Source organism: Odocoileus virginianus, chromosome 17 (genome assembly GCF_023699985.2).
Source record: "Odocoileus virginianus isolate 20LAN1187 ecotype Illinois chromosome 17, Ovbor_1.2, whole genome shotgun sequence".
Lineage (NCBI taxonomy): Eukaryota > Metazoa > Chordata > Mammalia > Artiodactyla > Cervidae > Odocoileus > Odocoileus virginianus.
Window position 1 is genome coordinate 27,343,275 of NC_069690.1, and position 24,621 is coordinate 27,367,895.

The 24,621-nt window shown below is 40.0% G+C and overlaps 1 protein-coding gene across 7 annotated transcripts in view; it reads right to left on the bottom strand.

Moving 5' to 3' along the window:
- Positions 1–24,621, bottom strand: part of STX8 (syntaxin 8) — a 199,486-nt gene that overhangs the window by 69,988 nt on the left and 104,877 nt on the right. For 6 of the 7 annotated variants that reach the window (XR_011492229.1, XM_070479090.1, XM_070479092.1 and 3 more), the window contains one exon: positions 13,878–13,979. Coding sequence is in view for 6 of the 7 variants with exons in the window: in XM_070479090.1 (XP_070335191.1) it covers positions 13,878–13,979 (102 nt within the window). In the remaining variant the exon portion in view is untranslated. Of the gene's footprint in view, positions 1–12,411; positions 13,795–13,877; positions 13,980–24,621 lie in introns of those variants that run through there. The other variant, XM_070479093.1, reaches the window with a different exon arrangement.

Below are 24,621 nucleotides of genomic sequence, written 5' to 3' on the forward strand. Positions count from 1 at the left end.
ATATAAAGTGGAATCACTTTTCTGTACACCAGAAACTAACACAACATTGTAAATCAACTATAATAAAAAAGAAAAGAAAAGAAAGAAAACCGTCACCCACAGGATTTCAGCTGCCTCTCAAATAAATCTCATTCAAAGTCCATCATTTGCTAGGAATCAGAATTGAAAGACATAATCGAAAGACCTCAGGAAGCTCAAGGTCTAGTGGGAAGATAAACATCCAGACAACTTCCTCACAGCAGGATGACTTTCAGGACGGGAATCTAAACTGTGAGGTTCAAGTTCACCAAGTATTCCAGCTGAGGAAGCATATAAGCTGAATATGCAGGCAGGCCATCCTTCAGTTTTGCTTCACCTTCTTGATGGCCTAGGTCTTCAGTGAAAAGCCCCAATGAGATCAGGGTTTCTTTCTTGCATAGCCAGAGCCTCATAACCCTATATGTGCAGCACCTACCATGTTCACCTAATCCTGCTCATACTAAGATGCCTTCATCTTTCAAGATCTTCCTATGGTTTCAGACTTGATTGGAAAGCAACACCTACTGGGGTACACCCAGATGCTTCACCATGTTTTCATCTCTTCCTAAAAAAATGTAGTACAATGTGAACTAAGACAGTAGTCCAGGGGAAACTTCACTGTTTATATTTTCCCTGTTTTCCCCCACCCTGACCTATTATTTTGAAAGATTTAAAACTTACAGAAAAGGAAAAAAAAACCCTTAATTATCCCAATTATACCTCTAGAGGCTGTGTGAATTTTGATCCAGAATCCAATCAAAACCACAGACTGCATTTAATTGTCATCTCTCTTCAGTCTCCTCTAGCCTACAGCAGCGCTCCCATCTTTTTCTTTCTTCCAAGACACTTGTAAAGGACCCAGCAGTCCTTTAGACCCAGTCTTATAGACTGTCCAGCAATCTGAACTAGTCTGTTTCTCTCAATTAGATCTGGCAACGATGTTGCATTACTTCCTGCTGTGTCACATTTGGAGCTGCACAGTGCAAGGTTGGCACTCACCCTGGTGATGCTAAGTGTGGTCACTCTGTTCAAGTTTCTTTCTTCTTCTGTAATTAATAATTTGGTCATTTGAGACTGTGAACATCCTACTTCCCACAACCTTCTCAATTGGCATCCTTCTAACAATTTGGCATCCATTGACAATTCTGAAATGATTATACTGGTGGTTGCAAAATGATGATTTTATAATTTTATCATTCTTCTACATTTACTGGCAAGATGACCCTCAGCCTCACCTCTGCCTTTTTTGACTACTGATGTGGACTCATAAATACATTTTTAAAAATCCAATATTTATTACCATCATTATTTTTACTACTTCAATTGCCCAAATTTGACCAACAAGAGTCACTTTAAGCCAGCTCCAAGCCCTCATCATTGTTAGTGCATTTCCTTGACTTCTGATCCAACAAGTTCCAGCCTTGCCTTATAATTTCTCTGCTCCAAACCTGGAAGCAGAAGAGAACAACAAACCTAGCTGTTTTTACAAGAAAAACTTGGTTTGCATGTGTGTGTGAGGGGTGGGGGTGGGGGGGTTAAATACTATTTAGAAACATCTGGATTGGTCATAAAGTTTGTTTGAATTTTTCCCAAAGATCTTATTGGCCAACCCCAAAAGATCTAGGCACTAACTGTCCTCAAATACTGGAGTATCACTGCTTCTAGGCTCTTCAAATAGCTAAAAGAAACGTATTATTTTTTATTATTTTTAAAAATTTTTTCCTTATTTTTAAATCATGAGTCTACTCATGATTTGAGTCTACTCATTAGAAGTGATACTTCTAATTCAAGTCTAACACCATAAAGTTCATTCTTACTTTTTCCATTTGCTATCTCTGTTTTGCTCCTAAGAACATCAATATATTTGCTAACTTATTCTCTTCTACTAACACATGCAGTAGATTCTGATTTACTCTACTAATACCATTCCCAACAACAACAGTAACATTTGAGGAGTCTGCAGTTCATCATTCTAGGAATATATCCAGCTAAGGAGATACAAAGGACTCTTTAAAATTTACCTGAATTTTTTGTTACTGGATAAGCTTTCTATTATTTTAATTAACAGATTTTTGTTTACTATTTAGAAGTTTGTCCCTCAAGTTTTTAAAGGCCCTGTAAACCTAAAGACCTCAACATTAAAGAAATTATTGCATCAAAATGATTCATGCACAAGTAAAATCTTTTATTCAAATAATTCTAAAATACTAACTAATGTCTATATTATTATGGCTATGTATATGTCTATGGTGGGTTACAGTCCATGAGGTCACAAAGAGTTGGACATGACTAAGCATACACACACACAGCCAGTAATGCATTACAATTATGTCTCTTTTTTTGTATTACTAAGAATGGCAAGAATAAGATATAGCAACCACAATGCTTAATTCACTTATATTTATTTTCAAGATGCCTTCTAGTTTTTGAAGCCATTTCTGTTCCTACTTCTATTTTACTTAGGCAAATCTATATAGATATAACTAAGATTCTGTTAGCACATCATATAACAAATGGCTGTATGGAACAATATTACAAATAATTTTACAAAGATAACAAGGAATTTTATTCTCACTTTGCCATAATTTCCTGGAATGGGGTACACCAAGTATTTACTCATTTTTTAAACAGAAAAATTGTTTTACTATGGTAAAAAACATGTAACACAAAATTCACCACCTTAACCATTTTTAAGTGTACAGTTCAGGGGGTTAAATATGAACTCACATTACTGCTCTGTTGGTTTACAGGTAAGAAGTTACACCAGACAAATGCCAACACAATGATGAAGAATCTTAGCTCCAGATTTGCAAAAAAAATAATAATAATAATTTTTTTTTTTTTAATAAGACTTAAGAAATGCAAAACTCATTTTGAAAGGAATGAGTGCTTGGAGGGCCAAAAGAAAGAAGGGCTCTTTATCACCATAAATCAACCTGTGGAAGAATGTGGAGTGGTGAGGTAGGGAGCCGCTCAGTGGACACCTGCCCTCCCAAGGCCACCGAGACTCACACTTCGCTGGCCGCAGTCAGCGCAGAGCAGCACAAAGCGAGATAGAGTCCTCGATACTGCGCATGCGCGGACGGCCGCGTCATGGACCGCTGATGCCAGAGTCCAATACAAAGATCATTTTGCTGCTAATCCGGAGAAATTGATCTCGGTGCTCACACTCTTGGACAGAGAAAACCCAACAGTGATTTCAAATGAGCTCCAAATCAATTTTTCTCAGGAATTTAACACCGGTTCAATGACTGGAAAGTGTCATGACTGCCTGGCTCTGAGATAGAAAAGGTGAGCAGAAAACTAAAAAGTGCGACGCTGGTGAGGTTCTCTTGGAGCAGATGAACGGATCCCTAGGGCTGATTTAAAAAAAAAAAAAAAAAAAACAAAAAAAAAAACCTTTTATGAATGCAACAAGGTCTAGAGGCAAGTTCTTTTAAAAAAAAAAAAAAAATTAATGTTGGGGGCTTTCCTGGCAGTCTAATGGTTAGAACTTTGCCTTCCAGTGCAGAAGCGTGGGTTTGATCCCTGGTGGGGGAGCTAAGATCCCACATGCCTCCGGGCCAAAAACTAAAATATAAAACAGAAGCAGTATTGTAACAAATTCAACAAAGACTTTAAAAAAAAAATTAATATCAGGGCTCTGGACTGGAAGCACTGCCCTGAAATTGAATCACTTTTCACATGGGCACCGCTGTGAAGCCTGCTTCTCAGTGAAAAGTGGTGGCTGGGTCTTAGTCCTGGACAGGCAGCAGAAGGGGGTGACAGAGACGCTCTGCATAGTAAGAAATGACTGCAGCCAGGTATTAATTATTATGACTTCTGAAGGTATGACAACTCCTTTAATTTTGCTTGTTTCTATTCAACTTTACCAGTGGTTACTCTTTTCTGCAAAATCACCTGGGCTCTAAAATCACTGCAGATTGTAACTGTAGCCACGAAATTAAAAGACATTTGCTCTTTGGAAAAGCTATGACAAACCTAGACAGCATATTAAAAAGCACAGATATCACTTTGCCGACAAAGTTTCATCTAGTCAAAGCAATGGTTTTTCCAGTAGTCATGTATGGATGTGAGAGTTGGACTATAAAGAAAACTGAGCACCGAAGAATTGATGCTTTTGAACTGTGGTGTTGGAGAAGACTCTTGAGAGTCCCTTGGACTGCAAGGAGATCCATCCAGTCCATCCTAAAGGAGATCAGTCCTGGGTGTTCAATGGAAGGACTGATGCTGAAGCTGAAACTCCAATACTTTGGCCACCTGATGCAAAGAACTGATTCACTGGAAAAGACCCTAATTCTGGGAAAGACTGAAGGCAGGAGGAGAAGGGGACGACAGAGGATGAGATGGTTGGATGGTATCACTGACTCGATGGACATGAGTTTGAGCAAGCTCAGGAAGATGGTGAAGGACAGGGAAGCCTGGCGTGCTGCAATTCATGGGGTTGCAAAGAGTTGGACACGACTGAGCCACTGAACAACTCTTTCTCAGAAGCATCCTCGTTGGGCATCGTGGCTGATGCGCTAGTAAAATGACGTTCTCTGAGTACACACGAGTAACTGGCCTGGGCTAGAGAGCCTCAACAGAGCGGCAAGAACCAGAAAGTCAGGGAGGTTGTCTGATATCTGAATTTCCCTTTGGATAATACAGAGTGAAGATAATCCACTTGTCAATCACTGTGACTTTAAATAACCCTAAAATCAGCTACATGTCCATTTACTCCATTTCATAGTGACAATTTTTGAGGGACAGCAGCATGAAAACCTGAACCCAAAACTTAAATTTGGGGGATGTTTTTCAAAAATTACAGCTTCCTTTTAAAAAAATTTAATTTACTAAAAATACCCTAGAGTTATAACAGCCAAATTGAGAGAAACGTGTGATGCATCTCTTCCAACTACTTACAACACAGAACCCAGGAGTTATGCTCAATAAGCCCAGTGCTTTATTTTCCAATACAAACACATACTACAACAGATGGTCTCTATATCTTCCATTTAAAAATTACCCTATCTCCCTTGGTTTTATTCTGATATATAATTGTTAAATTTTTTTCCTCAAATAGGAATACATTACATCAAAAGTCAAAATCCCTGTTCAGGTAGGATTTAACTCTGAAAGTATCTACCCTGGTGCCAACTACTATATGAAATGAGATCAGCAAAGTTCTGGCCGAGACCCCTGGCTCATATCTGACGACATGTATGTGTGTGTGTGTGTATGTGGTGTGTGTGTGCACTTGTGTGTGCACAAGCAGGTTGGAAGTATCTAATTCTCCTCAAAGGGGTATGGAAAGAGGATAACAAAGTTGGATCAACTCAAAGATCATCTAGTCTAAGGCACTGTCTACCCCCCTCCCGCCCCCCCCATGCTGACCTCATGAAGATTTGGATGAATCTAGCTATAAGGAAATGGCCAATTTCTTTTGAGGAAATCCAATTATAATTGGATTAGAGTCCAATAATAAACCCTTGTAATGTTGACCGTTAGCTTATAGTCACCGTTACTAACCAGGCTTACTAGGTGGCTCAATGGTAGAGAATCTGCCTTCCAATGTAGGAGACACAGGAGACTTGGATTCAATCCCTGGGTCGGGAAGATCCCTTGGAGAAGGAGATGGCAACCCACTCCAGCATTCTTGCCTAGGAAAATCCCATGGACAGAGAAGCCTGATGGGCTACAGTCCATGGGGTTGCAAAGAGTCAGACACCAATGAGTGACTGCAACACAGTGTCACTAAGCCATTGACTTGGTAAAAGAAAGACATCAAAGATACCAAGACTTCCCAGTTTGGATTAATTTTGGTCACAAAGAGAATCCAATTCTTCATTTCAATTTACAAATATAAAATAACATCAGTGTAAGAATGAGAAGCACTGGTGTGTAATGGTAAACTCCTGAAAAGTCAGGTTGCAGGCACACAAGTACCTTGAGTAGGCATTGGGGCTCTGCCTCGGATAAGCGGTAGACACATGATAGAGGTGAGATACACTTAGAGTAAGCAAAACATGCTCTGTCCCAGGCCATGATCATCCTTCTAAACCCAGCCAGTACTTGCCAGTCCCATAGAGCAAGCTGAAAGACGAATTCACTGGTGAACAGACATAACCAGAAAACTTGCACAAACATGCCCAGGGGACGGGTATCAGCCAAGCCCGTGCACCGTGGTTATTACTCCATCACAACAGAAGCCGCTCTTGGAAATCACACCTTATCTTTCCAAACCACACCGAGCAAAAACAATAATCAAAAAATGATTCTACTTTGTGATCATTTCTGACCCCTTGATGATAGCAAAAGTCACTGCCTCGTAACAGATTAGAAAAGCGTGGCGGCCTCGCAGGCAGTCATGGTGACAGCTCTGGGGCTGTCAGCCCTTATCAATCACCTTCCATTAAGTAGGGGTTTTCCAATTTGGCGCTTCTCTCAAAGGCTTCACTTTGCCTGGATTAAGCCAAAGCATCAACATTTGAACAGCCTGCTCCTTTTCTCGCTCCCCTAAAATAAATGTTGTTAGCAGAAAAACCAGGCTTTTCCACAGTAGGAATTCAAAACCAAAGCAGACAACAGTGGTGTGGTCACATAAAAAAGACACCTGATTACAAACATGTCATGCGTACATGACACCAATGCCACATGCACTCATGGGGCCGAGGAGGGGAGTATTCAGAAGTGCCCGGAGGAGGGCAAGACTTCGAGTTGTACATTTCAGCTCCTAAAATGAATATCAAGCAATTCCAATATATTCATTGGAATGCCCCAGTATTTGCTTGGACTTTAGAAGCAGGTGTCCTAAGAATTTTACGCTCTGTAGTTTCACTTCCTGGTATCTATTATCTCCACGATGGAGAAAAGTCATTTCTCTAAAATATACAACTGATACATCTAGGGAGTGAAAACAGTTTTAAATCAACTGAAAAGGGCACGTTAACAAAATATGGGAACCCTTAAGAGAAGCATTCATCTGGTTTATCTTGGTAACACTGGTAGCCAGATAGATGTCTCCTGTATTCAGACACCAAATTCACAAAATGGCAGGCCACAGTTTCTATAAATATGACCAATGCTGTAATCATGCACATTTTTCTGTACCCAGTAAACAGAATTCTTCATTATCATTATTATTTGAAGTTTTATTTACTTACTTTTTACTTTTTCGGCTGTACCTTAGAGCATGCGGGATCTTAGTTCCCCAACCAGGGATCAAACCTGCGCACCCTGGAATGGAAGCTCAGATTCTTAGCCACTGGACTGCCAAGGAAATCCTTTCGTTATTATTTTTAATGTGACAAGACCCAGAAACAGAGTGGTGAGAACCCAAAGTGATGAATGGGGAAGACAGATACTTCAGAGTTATTCTCAGACAGGCCCAGGGGTTGACCAAACAGAAGTGAGAGAGAGGCCCCAAAGTGTAGGGCTTTGCCACATTTTGTTTGGCCCACATGGAATATTTTTAAATGTTCGTTTACTGTCAACACTAAAATATTAGGAAATTTCACTTAAATATCCAGATTTCAGGCTTCCCATAAAAAAAAAAAAAAAAAAACACACAGATGATCCGGCGTGGCATTCCCACGAGGCAAAACTCTGCTGTTCACTCCCTCGTTTGCCACCAGGGAGAACAATGAGGGCCCGCTTCCTTCAAGGAGACTTGCTGTCTGGCCTCTGAAAGCCTCTGAGGGAACGAAGGAAGTTCTGAGCCTGAAGAAATGGGGAGCAACGGAAGAGGAAGCTTATTTGGGGCTAAAGACAATGAGTCTACGATGATCAAACAGGGACTGAGAGCGTTCCGGGGAGCGGGGCGGGGGCGGGGGGGGGGGGGGTGCCGTCAGGAGAAACCGGCTGGCAGCGGATGAAGACACAGACCCTGAGATTCAGGTGAAGCTGGGCTCTGGGATGCAGAGCTGTGAGGTGCCTGTGAAACCATCCAAGAGTCAAAAGAGTAGCTTAAGGAACAAGTGCAAAGGAAAAAAGAATAAAGGACTGAGTCCTAAGTATATCTTCCATGGAAGATGGAAGAGAGAAAAAAGAAAGACAAAGGGAGGCCGAGGGACTTCCCTGGTGGTCCAGGGGTTAAGACTCCGGGTTCCCAATGCAGGGAGCTTGGGTTCGATCCCTGGTCAGGGATTTAGAGCCTGCATGCCACAACTAAGACTCAGCAAAGCCAAATTAAAAAGGGGAAGGGGAGCGTACAGAGACTGAAAAGACCAAATGAGCCCCCTTGGCTCTCCAGGGGCTGGTTTCAGGCTGGCTGAGTAGCTATTCTAGGGAATATCACAATAAAGCAAATCACGCAAATTTCTGGTTTCCCAGTGCATATAAGCTACCTTTACACCATATTGTAGTCTACTAAGTGTGTGACAGCATTATGTCTTAAAAAAAAAAAGTACATATCTTAATTTAAAAATACTCTCCAAAAAACACCAACCGTCATCTGACAAGACAGGGTTGCCCCAAACCCTAAATTTGTAAAACACAAAACCCCACAACATCTGTGATGTACAGTAAAAGCAAAGTGCAATATAACGACATATGCCTATATTCTAAAAGGCTTAATGCCGCTCCCACCTTGGGTCTAAATAAGTCTACATGGGAATAAGTCCACAATAAGTAAATCTGTAATAAGTAATAATAACGTGCTAATAAAAGAACAAGTCATTTCTGTGCTATACAAAAGTCAAGCCATGCCACCTGAACATGCCCTACAGGTGGCTTTCGCTAATTTCATGACTGGAAATGTCTTCAGCCACAAGATTATAAGTTCCAGCTTAACTGGGGGGTGGGGGTGGGGGTGGAAATAACTCCATTTCTGATTAAATGAGGATGCAAACTTCCTAGCTCCATAATATTCCAGCATAACTTTCTTGAATCATCACTATTTTCCTTAAAGACCATTCTAAGCTGACTTCAAAGAGAGGTAAGAGCCTCTGAGTCTTATTTGTCAAGGTGGCTCTTGATGACCAAATTACAGCCTACATTTTAACATCACTGGCATTGACTGAGGACTCAGTAGCATAGGCATGATGCATTCAACTCACTCTTGTGTAGTCGCAGGATAACCATGGTAGCCCCGTTTTGAGCACTAGAGAGGGCAAGCCACTCTCCGAGTCACCCAGGTGGTCAGTGTCAGAGCCCAGATTGTGACCTGGGTCAGCCTGGGCTCACACCCATGCTGGACTGTCCTTTCTGAATGACTGAACTGATCCACCTCCTTCAAGCCACCCATTTCTGAGGAGTGGAAGGCAAATCCAGTGGTTCCAGATTGAGACAGTGTTAACACAGTGCCAGCAGGGCTGATTTCTAACCACATCCCTGAGACACTGCTAAACTCACAATGGCTGTGCTTAGACAACATTACGTAATAGTCCATATGCTGAGAAGCAACACTGTCCCTCGACCCGGGTCATTCAGAACTCTGAGCCTGGCCTTTCACAATTGGCTGAGTCCGTCAGACTCAGACGAGGCTCTATTTTGAATTCTAATGAGGATGGGGCACAATGAATATTTAAACTGCAATTACAAAGATGCTGCTTTTATGTGGGTGTCCTTAGCACACATAACAGATCTGAACGGACATGTAGGTGCCAATGAAAAATACCAGTCTCATTTGCGTTTAGAAGCTGGAGAGAGACAATATTGTTTTATACTTGATGCTGTTGTTATTGGGGTGAGGGTGGGTAAAGAAAAGGGAGGTGGGGAAAAAAACCACCCAAAGATCCCAGTAAAAAAAATGTTAAAGCCCAGGCTGCCGAGTGAAAGGTTCATAAAGAGGCGTCTGAATCCTTTGTTAACAACTGAACAAACAGATTCATCATTGGGCCCTTCTGTGCAGGCCCCCTTGCAATCGGGTCTGTCTATACAACCAGAAATTTCCTCATTGGGAAAGCATCTATGACTGATATTATATCAGATCGGTAGGGCGATATGCTGGCGGTAGGAAAACAAAAGACCATTTCACGGTTCACAGCCTTTTTTTTTGCACTCCCTTGAGTAAAATGATGAGGCGTCACTGCTATTCTTAGCTCACTCAAGCCCTCTTAAACAGTCATCAAGTTAACAGTAACTAACTTACCCTGAGAGGCTTAATTCCCACCCACCCCCACCCCCAAACAGTTAAAATATGCCCTACGTGCAGTTTCATGTACTACGTGTATGTGTTTACATATCAATGATCAACCTGGCCCTGCACTTGGGGAAAGCAAATGATTAACTCTTTGCTATGTCCTGAGGCTCTTAGACAAGCCCTTACCCCACTAAATACCTTTTTTATTAAGATCATAATTTAACTTCCATGGTGTCTGGACAGCCTTTTGTAAATGCCTGCATTTACAGAAAGAGAATATGTTTTTTTTTTTCCATCTGTCCTCGAGTTGAGTCCCTCTTCTGCCAGGTACCAAATATGTCCACAGAGTCTTAAACTTCAGTTACTTTTTATTTCTAGAAGTTCTATTTGATCCCTTTTGATTTTCTAAGTTACTCTTTATAGCTTCCTATTCTCTGAAGATACTTTCAAGCCTGTCATGTCTTCCTTTAAATATAATAATTGATTTCATCATTTACATCTGAAAATTCTAATACGGCAAGTGTGTGCAGGTTGGTTTCTGCAGTCTGTTGCTGGTCCCTGCTCGTGTTGTGCTGTCTCTGTGTACACCAGATTATCTTCGAGTGGGTGCTGGTCATTGCCCTGCATGTTTGATTTCTGGTTGACTCCTAGAGACCAAGGATAATATTCTTCCCTCCAGAGAGGTATTTCATTGCTTTTGCCAGGCACCTGGAGCTACAACAGATGAGTGTGGCTACTCAGGATACAAATGCACACGAGGACCTTTCTGTGACCACAATTTGTCAGAAAAAAATAGTCTTTCTTCCTTTTCTTCTCCTAATCTGTTTGGGGTCAAGGCTGCCTTCTCCACAGTCCCCAAAGGCAAGTTTGGTTCTGGTTCACTTTTTCCCCCAGGGTATAGCTCTTTAGGGCCCCACTTTAATGGGGAAAGGGTCTCCTCTTAAACTTCCCAGCTAGGCAGGCCCAGGACCTTACCTTCTAACCCCGCTGACCTGCCCCTCTCAGGTTGCAGAAGTCCCTGACTCCTCCCTGCAACTGGACTTTTACCAGACTAAAAAAAAAACCAAGAACAAAACAAAACTAGTAGAAAGTAACTAAGAGTTTAAAGGTTGAAAGCTAAACAAAAGGTCAGGCCAGTGTGGCAGGGCCTTCTCCAAATTCAACACTGAATTACAATTTGATTCAGTGATTCTACTTCAGATGGGGCTTCCCTGATGGCTCAGATGGTAAAGAATCTTCTTGCAATGCAGGAGACCAGGTTCAATCCCTGGGTCAGGAAGATCTCCTGGAGAAGGGAATGGAAACCCACTCGAGTATTATTGCCTGGAAAATCCCAGGACAGAGAAGCCAGGTTGGCTATAATCCACAGAGTCACAAAAAGTTGGACACGACTGAGTGGTCAACACTTTCACTTTTCACTTCTGGGCATATACACCAAAAAGCAGGGGCTTGAACTCACTTGTACATTCATGCACACTGCAGCACTATTCATAGTAGCTAAAGGGTGGCAACAATCCAGGAGTCCTCTGACAGATAAATGGGTAAACAAAATGTGGTATAAATATTAACAACGGAATATTATTCAGCTTAAAAAAGGAAAGAATTCCAGATGCATGGTACAACATAGGGGAATACTGAAGACATTATGCTAAGTGAAATAAGCCAGATACAAAGGGACAAATACTGTATGGTTTCATTTACGTGAGATACCTAGAGTAGTCACAGTTGTAGACAGGAAGTGGTCACATTTGTAGAGACAGAAAAATTAAACAGCTCAGCTCTGAATATTTTTATGGACATTTCTAGATACAAACATCAATACCAGGGGAAACTATAAAATAAAAAAGTAGCAACAGTAGAATCAATATCTTCATTGTGATGTCATGAATGGCATGTGCTGAGGACCGCTATGTTGTCAATGCAAAACAGACTGACATATAATGATAACAGTTAATACTTACTCTTCTTCACTGCTTACTGTGTGCTAACCACTGTTCTAAGTGCTATATATCCCTATCTGTCTATCTACTTATCATCTGTCTTTATCTCTATTAAATCATGTATTCCTTATAACAACCCTCTCAGAGATGTACCATTATTATTCCCATTTTGGAGATGGGAAAATCAAGGCACAGGGGAGTGGGATTTCCCAAGGTCACACGGCCAGTGAATGGTGAAGCTGGGATGTGAGTCCAACCTCTGGACCCCACACTGTTCACTATTAGGCTGTCGCTGCTCTCTGCACAAAATACGGAAATTCATGGACAATGGCCAGTGTTGGATAGTTTACATGGTTTATATAATTTCATTTTGATAACCAGGCTATCTACTTGTTTTTTTTTTTTAAACAGCCAAGGAAACGCAAGTTCAGAAAGATTAAGTTTATATCAGAATTGAAGATAACAACAGATGGAGGTGGGAGTGAACCCATGTATCTCTGTTGCCAGAGACTCAGGATCTGATGCAAAGAACAGCATGGTGGGAAGTTAGGAGAAGGCTGTTAAAGCAAAATCAAGAAGGCTTTGCTTTGGGCAGGAAGCAGAAAGAAGCACATGCCCTATTATAGGAGGAGGAGCACAGAGTATCTGGCTTGGCATCTGGTGGATGAGAACTGGCAGGTTGAGAGGAGCAGACAGGTGATGAAAGGGAAGCAGGCGGGTGCCCCCAAGTTCCACTTCCTCTGAGATTCCAGAGTCTATATATCTACCTGGCCCTCCACCACCTGGTTGTTCTAGATTTCTGTTTGACCACATACACAGGCAAGGGAGGTAGCACTTCTCAAACTGTGCATCACAGGTGACCCTCACATAGAGGTCCTTCTTCTAAAACTGGACAGATCAGAGGGATCCACTATGTTCTTCACAGTGAAAGGGCTAAAATCAGGCAAAAAGCTAGAAGCAAAAAGTTCAGGTCATTAGATTTTTTTCTTTTTTTGGTAGTGCTATTGCATTGTTATGCATAACAAAAGTCGTAGCTTTATAAACTGGTGCACCTTTGTGAGAGGAAACACCAAATAACCATGAGTGTAATGGCTGCGGATGTCAGCACCATTCGTCGTCACTTACCTGTGGGCAAGGCACTGTGCATGGGCAACAGATCACCGCAGCCCGACAAGCATCTGCATTGGAATGTCTGCCCAAGAGCAAGGGCCTGCATCAGGAGTGCCTGGCACACCTGTTAAATGATGAACCCTCTCGAACTCCAGCCTCCAGCCTCACTCTACTCAGTCTCAAGGGGACAGCCAGGGAATCAGCACTCTCAGCATCATTCCTGGGGATTCTTATTTTGACCTATGTACCCTCATTTCATGCACGAGGTATTAAGAAGTAATAGAACTGCCAAAGACATCACTAAATACAGGATATAAACTCAGCTGGACTTTAGACTCTATGCTCTAACTGCTCTATGTCTCCAGCTTCAGCAAGGACACTTGTGACTAAAAAACAAGGCCCCAAACAAGCAAGGTGGCCTGTAAAAACCATGAGATCTACCACCACTGGTCTGCATGACACTGTCAATTTCCCAAACTATTATTCTCGGTAAGCACGGAAGAAAGTTTCTTATTTTAAATTAAAAAAAAAAAATTAACAATGCATTCTACTTTCCTTGCACTCCTAACAATTCACTTCATTTTCACCAAGATGTAGGGATCTTCTAGAAATTTCAACACTTTATCACATGAAACTGCATGTATTCGAAGAGCAAGCGGATCCCTGCAGTAAAATCAGACCAAACGTGGGAAGCTTATCCACAAGCGATGAGAGAAGCAAGAGCTGTAACTACAGCGATCTCTTACCACAAGACGTGGACTTCCTGTCCACCAGATTCACACGCCTGGTTTCAGTGCGAAGTTTCTCATCGGTATTCTCCACCAGGTTGGCAAGGTCATCAATTATCTCTATAAAGGAAAACAAAGATGCATGGTTAACACTCCAAAAATACCTTGGCTCACATCAGAGTCTCATAGCTGTGGTGGGCCTTCCTAGTAATAATTCTCTCAACTGCAGTGTGTGAGATGGTTTTAAAGAACTTACATTTCTTTGAAAACTGCAGTTCTGATTCACTGATGGTCGGGGGGGAGTTAGAGAGGGAAAGAGTAGTAAAGAAAAAAAAAAAATTCAACATAATTCCAGGAGACAGAGGAGAAATGTCAAAAGTTCAGGGGAAAGAAAGCATGACCCAACAAATTTATGCCCAGCCAAGTTGTCATCTGAGTATAAAGGTGACAGACAGACGGTATAGAGGACTTTGGGGACCACTGGACTCCTTCTTAAGAAAGCTGCTTGATGATGAAATCTAGCTGACCGAGAGGTGAAAAAAAATACACAACTCTGGGCTGGAGAAGCCAGAGGCCATGACACAAGAGATGATGGTAAAAACTGAATCAAATATGTGGAGCTGAGAATAAACAAATATATGGATCAGGTTACAGAGGAGTAGACAAATGTTATAAACAGTGACAATGGAATTAAAGGTGAAGATTCAAGAAGCAGTTGGTAGGGGAGGAACATGGGGAGAAAGGTGCAAAGAAACTAAGGTGTTAATTTCTTCATCACTGACATTAGAGTCATATCAGGCTGCTGAAAAGTAAGACATACACTCACAGCTTTATAAAAATAACCAAGGTTTCAATGTTTTATGCTATTTTTCTGTTAACCTTAAATGGATCTTTTAGCAATTACTACTTCCTAGAAAGAATTCTTCATGTGAAGTCTATTTTTTATGCTTATCTTTTAAAAGTGAAATTAAAGAGGGAGGTGGGAGGGGGGACCGGGATGGGGAATACATGTAAATCCATGGCTAATTCATTTCAATGTATGACAAAAACCACTGCAATGATGTAAAGTAATTAGCCTCCAACTAATAAAAATAAATGGGAAAAAAAAAGAAAAAAAAAGTGAAATTAAGCACTTAACATTTAAATAGCACATATAGTATAACCTTAATTAGGTAAAATTATTTCCATCCCTCCTTTTATATGTACCAACCTTTAAAGATGCATCCAGACAGTGTTAACCTGATGTTAATAATGATTATTTCTCAGTGGTGGGGTCCTTGGTGATCTTGCCTGTATTTTCTGAATTGCTTGAATTTATGATGAACTCTATATGCTATTTTTTTTTTTCAATTTTGGTTCTCCTTCTTCCCTCCTTCCCTCTCTTCCTCTTTGTGGTTGCGGACACAATTTAGCAAATAAACAACAGATATCTGTTTGCATGTCTTTCTTTTACAGGAAGAGGATGATGGACACTAACTCTTATCTCTATAGCTCCTATCTCTAGGAGAGTGCCTAATACACGGCAAGATCGGATAAATACTAAAAGATAAAGGGAATGAATGATTTGAGTATAAATGATGAAAGCACTGAATAATGTCAATGCACTGAATAACTTGCTGCTTCTTAGAAAAGTGGATCTAAGCCAATTTTGTCAAATATTATCTACACAACATCTGCCTAGTAAACCAGTCACTATTATTTAACCATCCATTCACAACTATTTCCTTGTATTCAAGGATATATTCTCTCCTAGTTTTCTTTCAACTATCTATAAGCTCTGTCTGGAGTTTCCTCTTCCTCTTTTTTTTAAAATATGTGTCTATTTATTTTTGTCTGCACTGGGTCTTAGCTGCTGTGTGCGGGCTTTAGTTGTGGTGACTGGGAGCTACTCTCCAATTGTCAGTCTCCAGGGATCCTCACTGCGGTGCCTTCTCTTGCTGTGGCGCACAGGTTCTAGGCACATGGGTGGGCTTCAGTAGTTGTGACACACAGGGTTTAACTGCCCCAGGGTATGTGGAATCTTCCTGGGCCTGGGATCGAACCTGTCCCCCACACTGGGGCAGGCAGGCCACCAGAGGAGTCCTCCTCTTCCTCTTAAATGTTGGTGATCCCCAGAGTTCTGTACATTTCTATTCTATTTTCATTTGAAACTATTTAAATTGATTTAATTTTTAAAATATTTAAATTTTTTTAAAAAGAAAATGTCTGCTCTACACAGCTCTCCAAAAATCCTTGACTCATACAGCCAACTGCTTACTACTTGAAATTCCTACAAATCTGTCTCACTAGGTCTCCAAAACAAAACTCCTCATCTTCCCCCAAATCTGACTCCCCTATTTTCCCTGCCTCAATTAATGAATGGTACCATCATTAATTTGCTTGCCTAAGAAGGAAATCTTAGGAGTCACACGAACTTCTCCCTTCTCCTTCACTTGACATTCCGTTTGTTGGCCAATCTTGTTGATTCTACCTCCCCATTACCTTCCAATCCTACCATTTCTCTTAAACTCTGTTAGTAATACCTCACAAAAAGTTTCCAGTGTTTCTAAAACTGTCCTAACTTACCTTCCTGTTTCTGTCCCTCAGTCCCTTCAATCCATTCTCCATACTCTAGTCAGGGACTAATTTTTTTAATATTTCAATTAATTTAAATAGCTGTATGTGACTAGTGATTATTATATTAACTCATTATTGACCAGGGGATTTTTTTTAAGGAATTAATAATACCTGTGACCAGCAATTTGTTATGTAAATGATATTGACACATCAATAATGGTTGGGTAAAAAAAGATGTATTAATATGTCTCTCATCAATAATGTGTTAAACAACAGACTTCTAAAGCAATAACTTAAAAAAAAATAAAGAAAACAAAACACACACCCACCAACCATATAACCACCACCAAGAGGAATAGCTTAAAAAAAATCAATAGAGGGAATAAAACTGAATACCAAATATGCATGATTCACTCAAAAGAAGGCAAGAAAGGAGATAGAGGACAGGACAAAAGACCGTAAGTACCTAGATGGCAGACTTAAACCCAATTATGTCAATCATTATATTAAATATAAATGGACCAACTTCTCAACTGAAAGATAAAGAATGTCAGGCAAGATTCAAAAATAATAAAAAACCACACTACTCAAATATTTGCCTTCACAAAAACTTCAAATATAAAGCACAGAAAGTATTTGTGTGATAAAGCTGGCACAGTTGTATTAATATGGATCAGATCAATTTCAAGTCAAAGAGTATGATCAGAGAGAAAAAGGAATCTTTCATCAGGATGAAAGAACACGTGACAGAAGATGGGGAAAAAAACCCATATTTGAATGCTAAGGAAACCTTTCCTAAATAACCTATATAACAAAAAAAGACAAAAATATCTTCTCTGGTAACTTCTATTGAACATTTTATTATAAGTCCCACACTATTTGGTAAGACAAGGGGAAAAAAGCAAAAAGATTTATTTATTTATTGTTTGTGGGACCTTAGTTCCCTGACCAGGGATTGAACCTGAACCCCTTGCATTGGAAGCATGGAGTCTTAGTCACTGGACCACCAGGGAAGTCCCTGCATGATATGTTTTAAAGTTGCAATAATATAAAATATTATAAAATTCAGACTTAATAAGCGTATAGCACCATAAAAAAGTCAAGTGAAAATATTCCTTGTCAAATTCTAAATGTGTCAGTTGTTATATGTTAACTGGGTTTCTGGGCAGAGCTCTCATTAGATTTATAAATATTAATAACTTAGAGGTAAATAAAAAAACCAGTAGAAGATTAAACAAAAACCAGTAGTCAATACTGAATGGGTTAATGTTTTCATCTTAGACCAGACATCTTGGCTGGTAAACCTCATCTGATTACCAGTTTGTTTGCTTTCCAAAAAAAAAAAGAAAACCCTTTATTTTTAACTGATAAAAATTATATAATAGCAAATTTATAAATGAGAGATGGAAAAGTATAAGATTATCCAAACATCCCAGTAATCACTTCTGTGGATTCCCTTCTAAGATTTGACATAAACATACATACTTTTATATAATTGCAATATATGAGCTTCTGCCCCCGTTAACATATCATTTGTATGCTTTCATGTTGTTACACAGTCTTCATGGTTATAATTTCTAATGGTTACAAAATATTCATTCCATTAAAATAAACATTCATTAAAAATAGCCTATTGTGGGATACTGAGAATGCTTCTGTATTTCTACATCATGAGTCAATGAATTCTTTCCTCCATGATCATCTTCCTTCTTCTCTATTGTTTCCTTAAGTTAATTAAGTGTGATCATGACTGCCCCAAGGACTTTGAAACACACTGCCAAGTTAGTTTTTAAAAGGTCTGCACTGCCACTGTGGGTTGATTTAATTGAACTCACTCCTTAATATGACCTCAGAAGGAGATTTCCAAGGGCAAGGAGCCTGGGGGAATTCCCACCTTGCAGCCTAGCAGCTTCTAAGGGGGGAATTTCCCCAACCACAGACTGTTACGAGCAAATTAAATACAGGTTTCAGAACACAGGTTAAGAAACAACCAGCTGACTCTTTCAGATTCCTGACAGTACGGCCTCCAAGTGGCAACTGATATTTTGATTCCTGGTAATTATTTGCATTTGGTTTCAAGGAGGAACTTATGTTGCTATTGTGTATTAACTTGAGATACCAAGTGCCATTCCAACACAGAATGGGAAAAAATGGACAATAGGAAGTGTGATGCAAAACTGAATCAAAGAGCAGTAAGAAATATACAGTGCCAACATAGCTGAGTCTAATTATATTTAATTTTTCTATACTCAGTTACAGTCTCAGTAAATTCCATATTAGTGCTGGAAGTGTGTTACATATTTTCAGATAAGTTTGGTACCTTTTGGTACTCATAGTGGATGCCAGCACTTGCAAAGTCATTGTGTTATGCCTTTAGCTTATATTGTTAATGACATTTCAAGACAAGCATTAAAAAAAACCACAGCAAACAGTGAATAGAGAGCTTTTCTTGAGGGCATTAATTTAACTCCCTTTATTCCTACCATGGAAACTAAACATGGGGTGGATGATAACATCTAATAACATCTAACACTTTTCTGTAGACTAGGAAACCCTAACCCTACCCTAACCCTAGGAAAGGGGTTAGGGAAACAGAACAGAAGGAGAGATCAACCTGTGACACAGCAAAAGAAAAGTAACACATTGGCCATGGCACCCTAGGATGGGGAGTTACTGCCCGTCCACACGGAGCCGCTGGGGAAAATTCGGCCTTGGAGGCCTGGGAGAAAGCTCCTGGCTGCACCTGCTCGCATCTTAAGCTGGGACAGGTGGGCCAGGCTGGGCAGAAGGCACAGGCTCCCTTCCTTTTTCCTCCCCACCATCAACCTCATGACCTTTGAGTCTTCCTTCAGCTGGGCTGTAACATGTGTGACAGAGGCCTATGCCAAGATTAGGACCCTTCCCAACTTCTAACAAAAGCCACTGACCTGGGTGTGAAGACGAGCTAACGACCAACAGGTGTAATAACAGGAGGAGCATCCTCTCCCCTTCTGCGCTAGGAAAGAGAATTCCTTCCAGAAAAAGAGAAACCAGTTTCTTGAGGTTTCTCCTTTTAAAAACAAGATTCAAAAAGACACTAAATCAATACAACACAACAGACAGCCACAATGAGGGACTGACCTAAGTTACGAGAGACAGTGCTCCAGGTAGAGACACACTTGTCAAATTAAAAACCACAGTGAGCAGTTAAACAGACTGTAACCTAAGCAAAAGATTTAGTTGGAAAACAAACCGGAACAATCTCCCAGGAGTCACAGGAAAAGGTTAAAGAGGGCAAAACATGGGAGAAAAAAATAAGAAGGGCAAAGATATAGGAAAGGAAGAAACAATACCCAAGTAAATAATAAATTTTCCTTTTAAACAAGAACCAGAGTCTCATCATATAATAATCAAAATGTCCAAGATCAAATCCAAAATCACTCAGCCCTGTGAAGTACCAGAAAATCTGAAGATGCATGAGAAAAGACAGTCCGCAGATGCAGTGCTGAGATGACACGGCCACTGGAATTATCTGACAAAAACTTTAAAGCAGTTACAATAAAAATGACCCAATGAGTAAAGGTGAACACTCTTGAATCAAATGAAGATATGGTTTTGCGGGGGGGAAAAAAAAATTTTTTTTTTAACCCCAGAAATTAGAGAAGAGCCACATGTGAACTGTGAAGCTGAAAAATACAAGAATCAAATGAGAACAACTCATTGGATGGGCTCAACAGTACGGTGGAGTGCTACAGAAGTTCACAGGTATGATTCCATTTATATGACAGTCTCCAAAAGATAAAACTATACGGATGGGGAACAGAGCAGCTGCTCATCACCAAGGGTGAGGGTGGGGGAGGACACAAGTGAATGTGGGAGCTGCTCCGGGTCCCCCGTCTGTGGTGGTGGTCAGACTCATCTATACGTGTGTTAAAAGCACAGCACTGAACAAGCATACACGGCTTTTCTGTAATGTTAACTGAAAAATTCACATTAAACAAGACATAACGAACGAGAAGAGAAGTATAGGTAAAGGAGGAACGAATATTCGAGAACGTCAGTGTTTAAAGAACAACAGGAACGAAACCTAAAAGCAAAGGAGGAGGCAAGAACAAAAACAAAAAAGAACGCCTAGAAGAGAATGCAGTCCCACAAGGCAGTGCTTCGGGAAAGAAGGTGGCACCTACCCTGTCTGTGGATTGGCACAGTTCACTGCCGTGGGCTGTGCTGTGAGGCACTTTGGGTGGTGGAGGGAAAGGAAGAAAGGGGGCAATCTGCCTGAGTTGCAGGACCGAGTGCAGCTCAAGTGTGGGCAAGAGAAGACAGCCAGAAGACACTAGTCTGTCACTGCGAGTTCCTATTATCTGAAACCAAAATGACAACGCCTAATATTTACTGAAAACTTGCCAGGTGCTGTAAGTCACTGTTTTCTAATTTTGAGTTGTATCTAGTTTGTTATAAAATTAAAAAAATTCTTCTATACCACACAGTATTAATATGTTTATTCTATTTAAATTATTTAACTATAAACATCAATGACAGGATATATTCTTTATGTTTATAGCTCTCTGTTCCATAGTTCCAAATATATATATTCATATTAAAAATAGAAAACTAAAATTCTATTTTAACAACCATTAATTTCATGCTGACAGAGGAAGCTTGTTTTGTGAGTAGTAAATTACTGCTTGAAACGTGAAGATGATACAGACTAAAGTATAGGTCCTTTGGGGTTGTCCTGCTGTTCTTTATTCCAGCAGTGGAGACATCCTTTAGACACAGCACAGTGGCAGCCTTTGGCCTTTTCTTGGAAGTGAATATATCATTACATATTAAGTATCCTGTCTTTTTCTCACCAGCCAAGGACTACTAAGACAATCACCAACAAATGTAAGCTAGAATTGCATGGCAAAACAATACATTGGTCATCTTGATAATCCAGAAAATTCTTTTAATTTTTAAATATTATCAATAGTAGAGAGACATGAGATTTTAGGTCACTAAAAAAAAAAAAAAAAAAACCCACAGAGCTCTGAGAAGATGCTATCAGTCCTAATTTGAAGACAAGATGCTAAAAACATAACATCTTACCTTAAGTTAGGCATTAAACAACTCTAGAATAGGGCTAAAAATATAGACCTCACCCATTTTCCTAGCCCTTCAAGGAAAAAAAAAAAGTACTTAAAAAAAAAAGAAGTTAAGCCGTATCAGAATCTTTGCTATAGCAAATAAAGTGACAATAAAAATACACTTCCTATTATTTCAGAAAACTGGAATCCTGGTGACAATGTGGTTCAGCCCTGACTAAATGATTTCAAAATAATCAACATGTTTTTGTGCACCTCGAATAAAAAGGCTACAGACTGTATGAATCCAATTATATGACGTCCTGGAAAAGGTAAAACTATAAACAGAATACAATGATCAGTGTTGGTCAGGAGTTTGGGAGGAAGAGAAGGATGAACAGGCAAAGTGTAGAGGATTCTGAGGGAGTACAAAATTCTGTATGAAACTGGAATGATGGATATGTGACATTATGCATTTGTCGAGACCCACAGAACTTTACACCACAAACAGTGAACCTTCAGGCCTTCCCTGGTGGTCCAGTGGCTCCCAGTGCAGGGGGCTTGAGTTCAATATCTGGACAGGGAACTAGATCCCACACGCTGCAACTAAGAGATTACATGATGCAACACAAAATAGATCTCACTTGCTGTAACTAAAGGTGCCGCATGCCTCAACTAAGATCTGGCATAGCCAAATAAATAAACAGTGAACCTTAATAAATGTAACTAAAAAAAAAAGAATCATGTAGGAGGCTGGGAATTCTAGGAAGGAAAGCAGACTGTGATATGAGCATCTAGCTGTACTGTAAATGTAGGAAGCAACATCCCTTACTTGTAATCCACCCCATTCCAGAGACTTTTTCCTAACATTCAGAAATGAAAAGGGGACAGCAGAGCAAAAGTTCCAAGACTGTTTTGTTTTGCTTTGTTTGAAGATGAGATCATTCAAGTTTTTCCTATAAATGTCTTCTAAACTATGGTTAAGTAAATGTTTATTACTTGGTACAATGAATATATGAGTTCCTTGAGCCAAATCCATGATCCAGTTGAGTGTTTCTTTGTGCTGTGTATATACCTTGTAGTAACTTATGGCTTCTTGTGTAGTCGGTGGAATTATTTAAATGCTCTAAAGCTATGTAATCTTATTTTGTAACTGTTATAAAAATGTACCGTTCTTACTTGCTGTGATGCTGTATGTTGGTCATAATCATGATCGTCTAATGTCACAACTTTGGTCAAGAATATAACTTCCAACAGTGAGCCAAGGTCACTGCCAACATTTCCCCTCTTACAAGTGATTACAGAGGATCGTGGACACTTTTCACCTAGCTCCATTCTGTCACTTAAGCATCTAGACAGTCTCTCATGAAATATCTAGACCCAAACCATTAGACTTTTGCTCCCTTTGAGAAAGAGCCTACATCTTAAATCCAGTAGGATCTGCCTGCCTGAGCAGTTATTTTTCCTCTTAGACTCAAAACTGCTAATAGGATCACAGCCTTATGTGTCCATATTTGCCCCAGCTGCTGAATATTCAGAGCATGCTGAAGTTCTTAGAACACAGTAAGAACAAAGCAGATAATCCAAAAAGAAAACAGGAGAGATGGAGAAAGTCTTAAACATCTTCGGTTCTTGCTCTGAGAGCTCAACAAAAGAGACAAGCTTTTTATGAAACCCATAAAGTGGCATTAAGTTAGGGCTTCCATTCCCTGTTTCAGTCTGATTTCCTATAAATGAAGTGTTCTAAAAATACTTATGATGAGGGTAATACGGTTTTAATGTACCGTAATCATTTATTATCTCATCCAATCCTCCTGACAATCCTAGAAGATAGACAGGGAAACAGAGTATTTTATAGATGTCCAAACAGGCCCACACAGATTATGCAACTTGTCTAAGTTACCTTATGAATAAGCAGTAGGACATGGAGACAGGTCTCTACATTTCAATTCGAAAGCTTTGCTTGGTAGCTCAGGCCTCCCATGTCTCAAATTTCAGGTCTATGTCTACCTCCAGACTAAACATAGTCTGCATTTTTCCCATTCCAAAGGAACATCACCTTGATTTCTCTGTATTTCCCTTTCTCATAGGAGATATCTGATGAAGCCCAGAGAGTGGGTTAAGACATAGAGTCTGAGAGATCTGGTGCCATGACACCTATCAATCAGAAAACTGAAGTTAACCACACACTCTTGTTTTAAAAGAAACAAATAACTTGAAGAAACATATTTCCCCTTTAGAAGGGAATATTCCTCCTTTGCAAAAAAAGTTACCTCCCTTTATTCCAACCAGTTTTCACACTCTGGATCTATCTGAAGCATGTGTCTCCATTCTCAAAGGGGGGTGTAAAGGTTCTAGGCAGGTACCTACAGACAGGTCACCTGGAGCCGCAGTTGGCCCATGTATCTTTGCTATCTGATTATACATGCACTTTAAATAAACTTTGTGTTTTATTTTAGATGTATTTTTAAACTCTTCAAGTAGAGAAAAGAAATACAAGTGCAAAGTCCTTTATGAAGCACAGAACAACTAAAAATTAGGGGTGGGGGAGTCCCAGCAATTATAGAACTGTTAAAAATTGAAAATGTCCCAACTTTATACAATGTTGATAGACTCTGCATTCTATTTTATTCTTGGAGCAAATGAAACAAGATCACATACCTTAGAAAGTTAGAAGGCAATGCATCTATGAAACTGTACCAAGGTAGGATAGAAACTTTCAGAAAATATGAAAGCCTTCAAAAATTAAGACAGCAATAACAGTTCTGATTCCTGTTACAGTAGCCGGGACAGACTAAGATAGCTACGGACAGAGTTTGTCCATATTGAAAGGAATTTCACAATTCTGTCAGCGGTGGAGGTGAGGGGAAGACGAAAAAGCATCAATAAAGACAACTAAGTAAACCAAAAAAAGAAAGAGAGAGAGGCAATTAGTGACTTTAGAGGAAAAGGATATAATCAAATAATGTCTAATTCTAGTTTCCACTGTGGCTCGGTCATGAACAACCTTTATGTAGTCACGATTCCATCAACACTGATTTAACAAAAATGTGTGAGCAACGGGGAAGAGGGGAAGTGTGTATGTATGGGGTTGCTGTGGGTTAAATTAACATCTTCCTTAGGAGGAAGTCTACAGAGACTAAGATCAAAAACATAAAGAA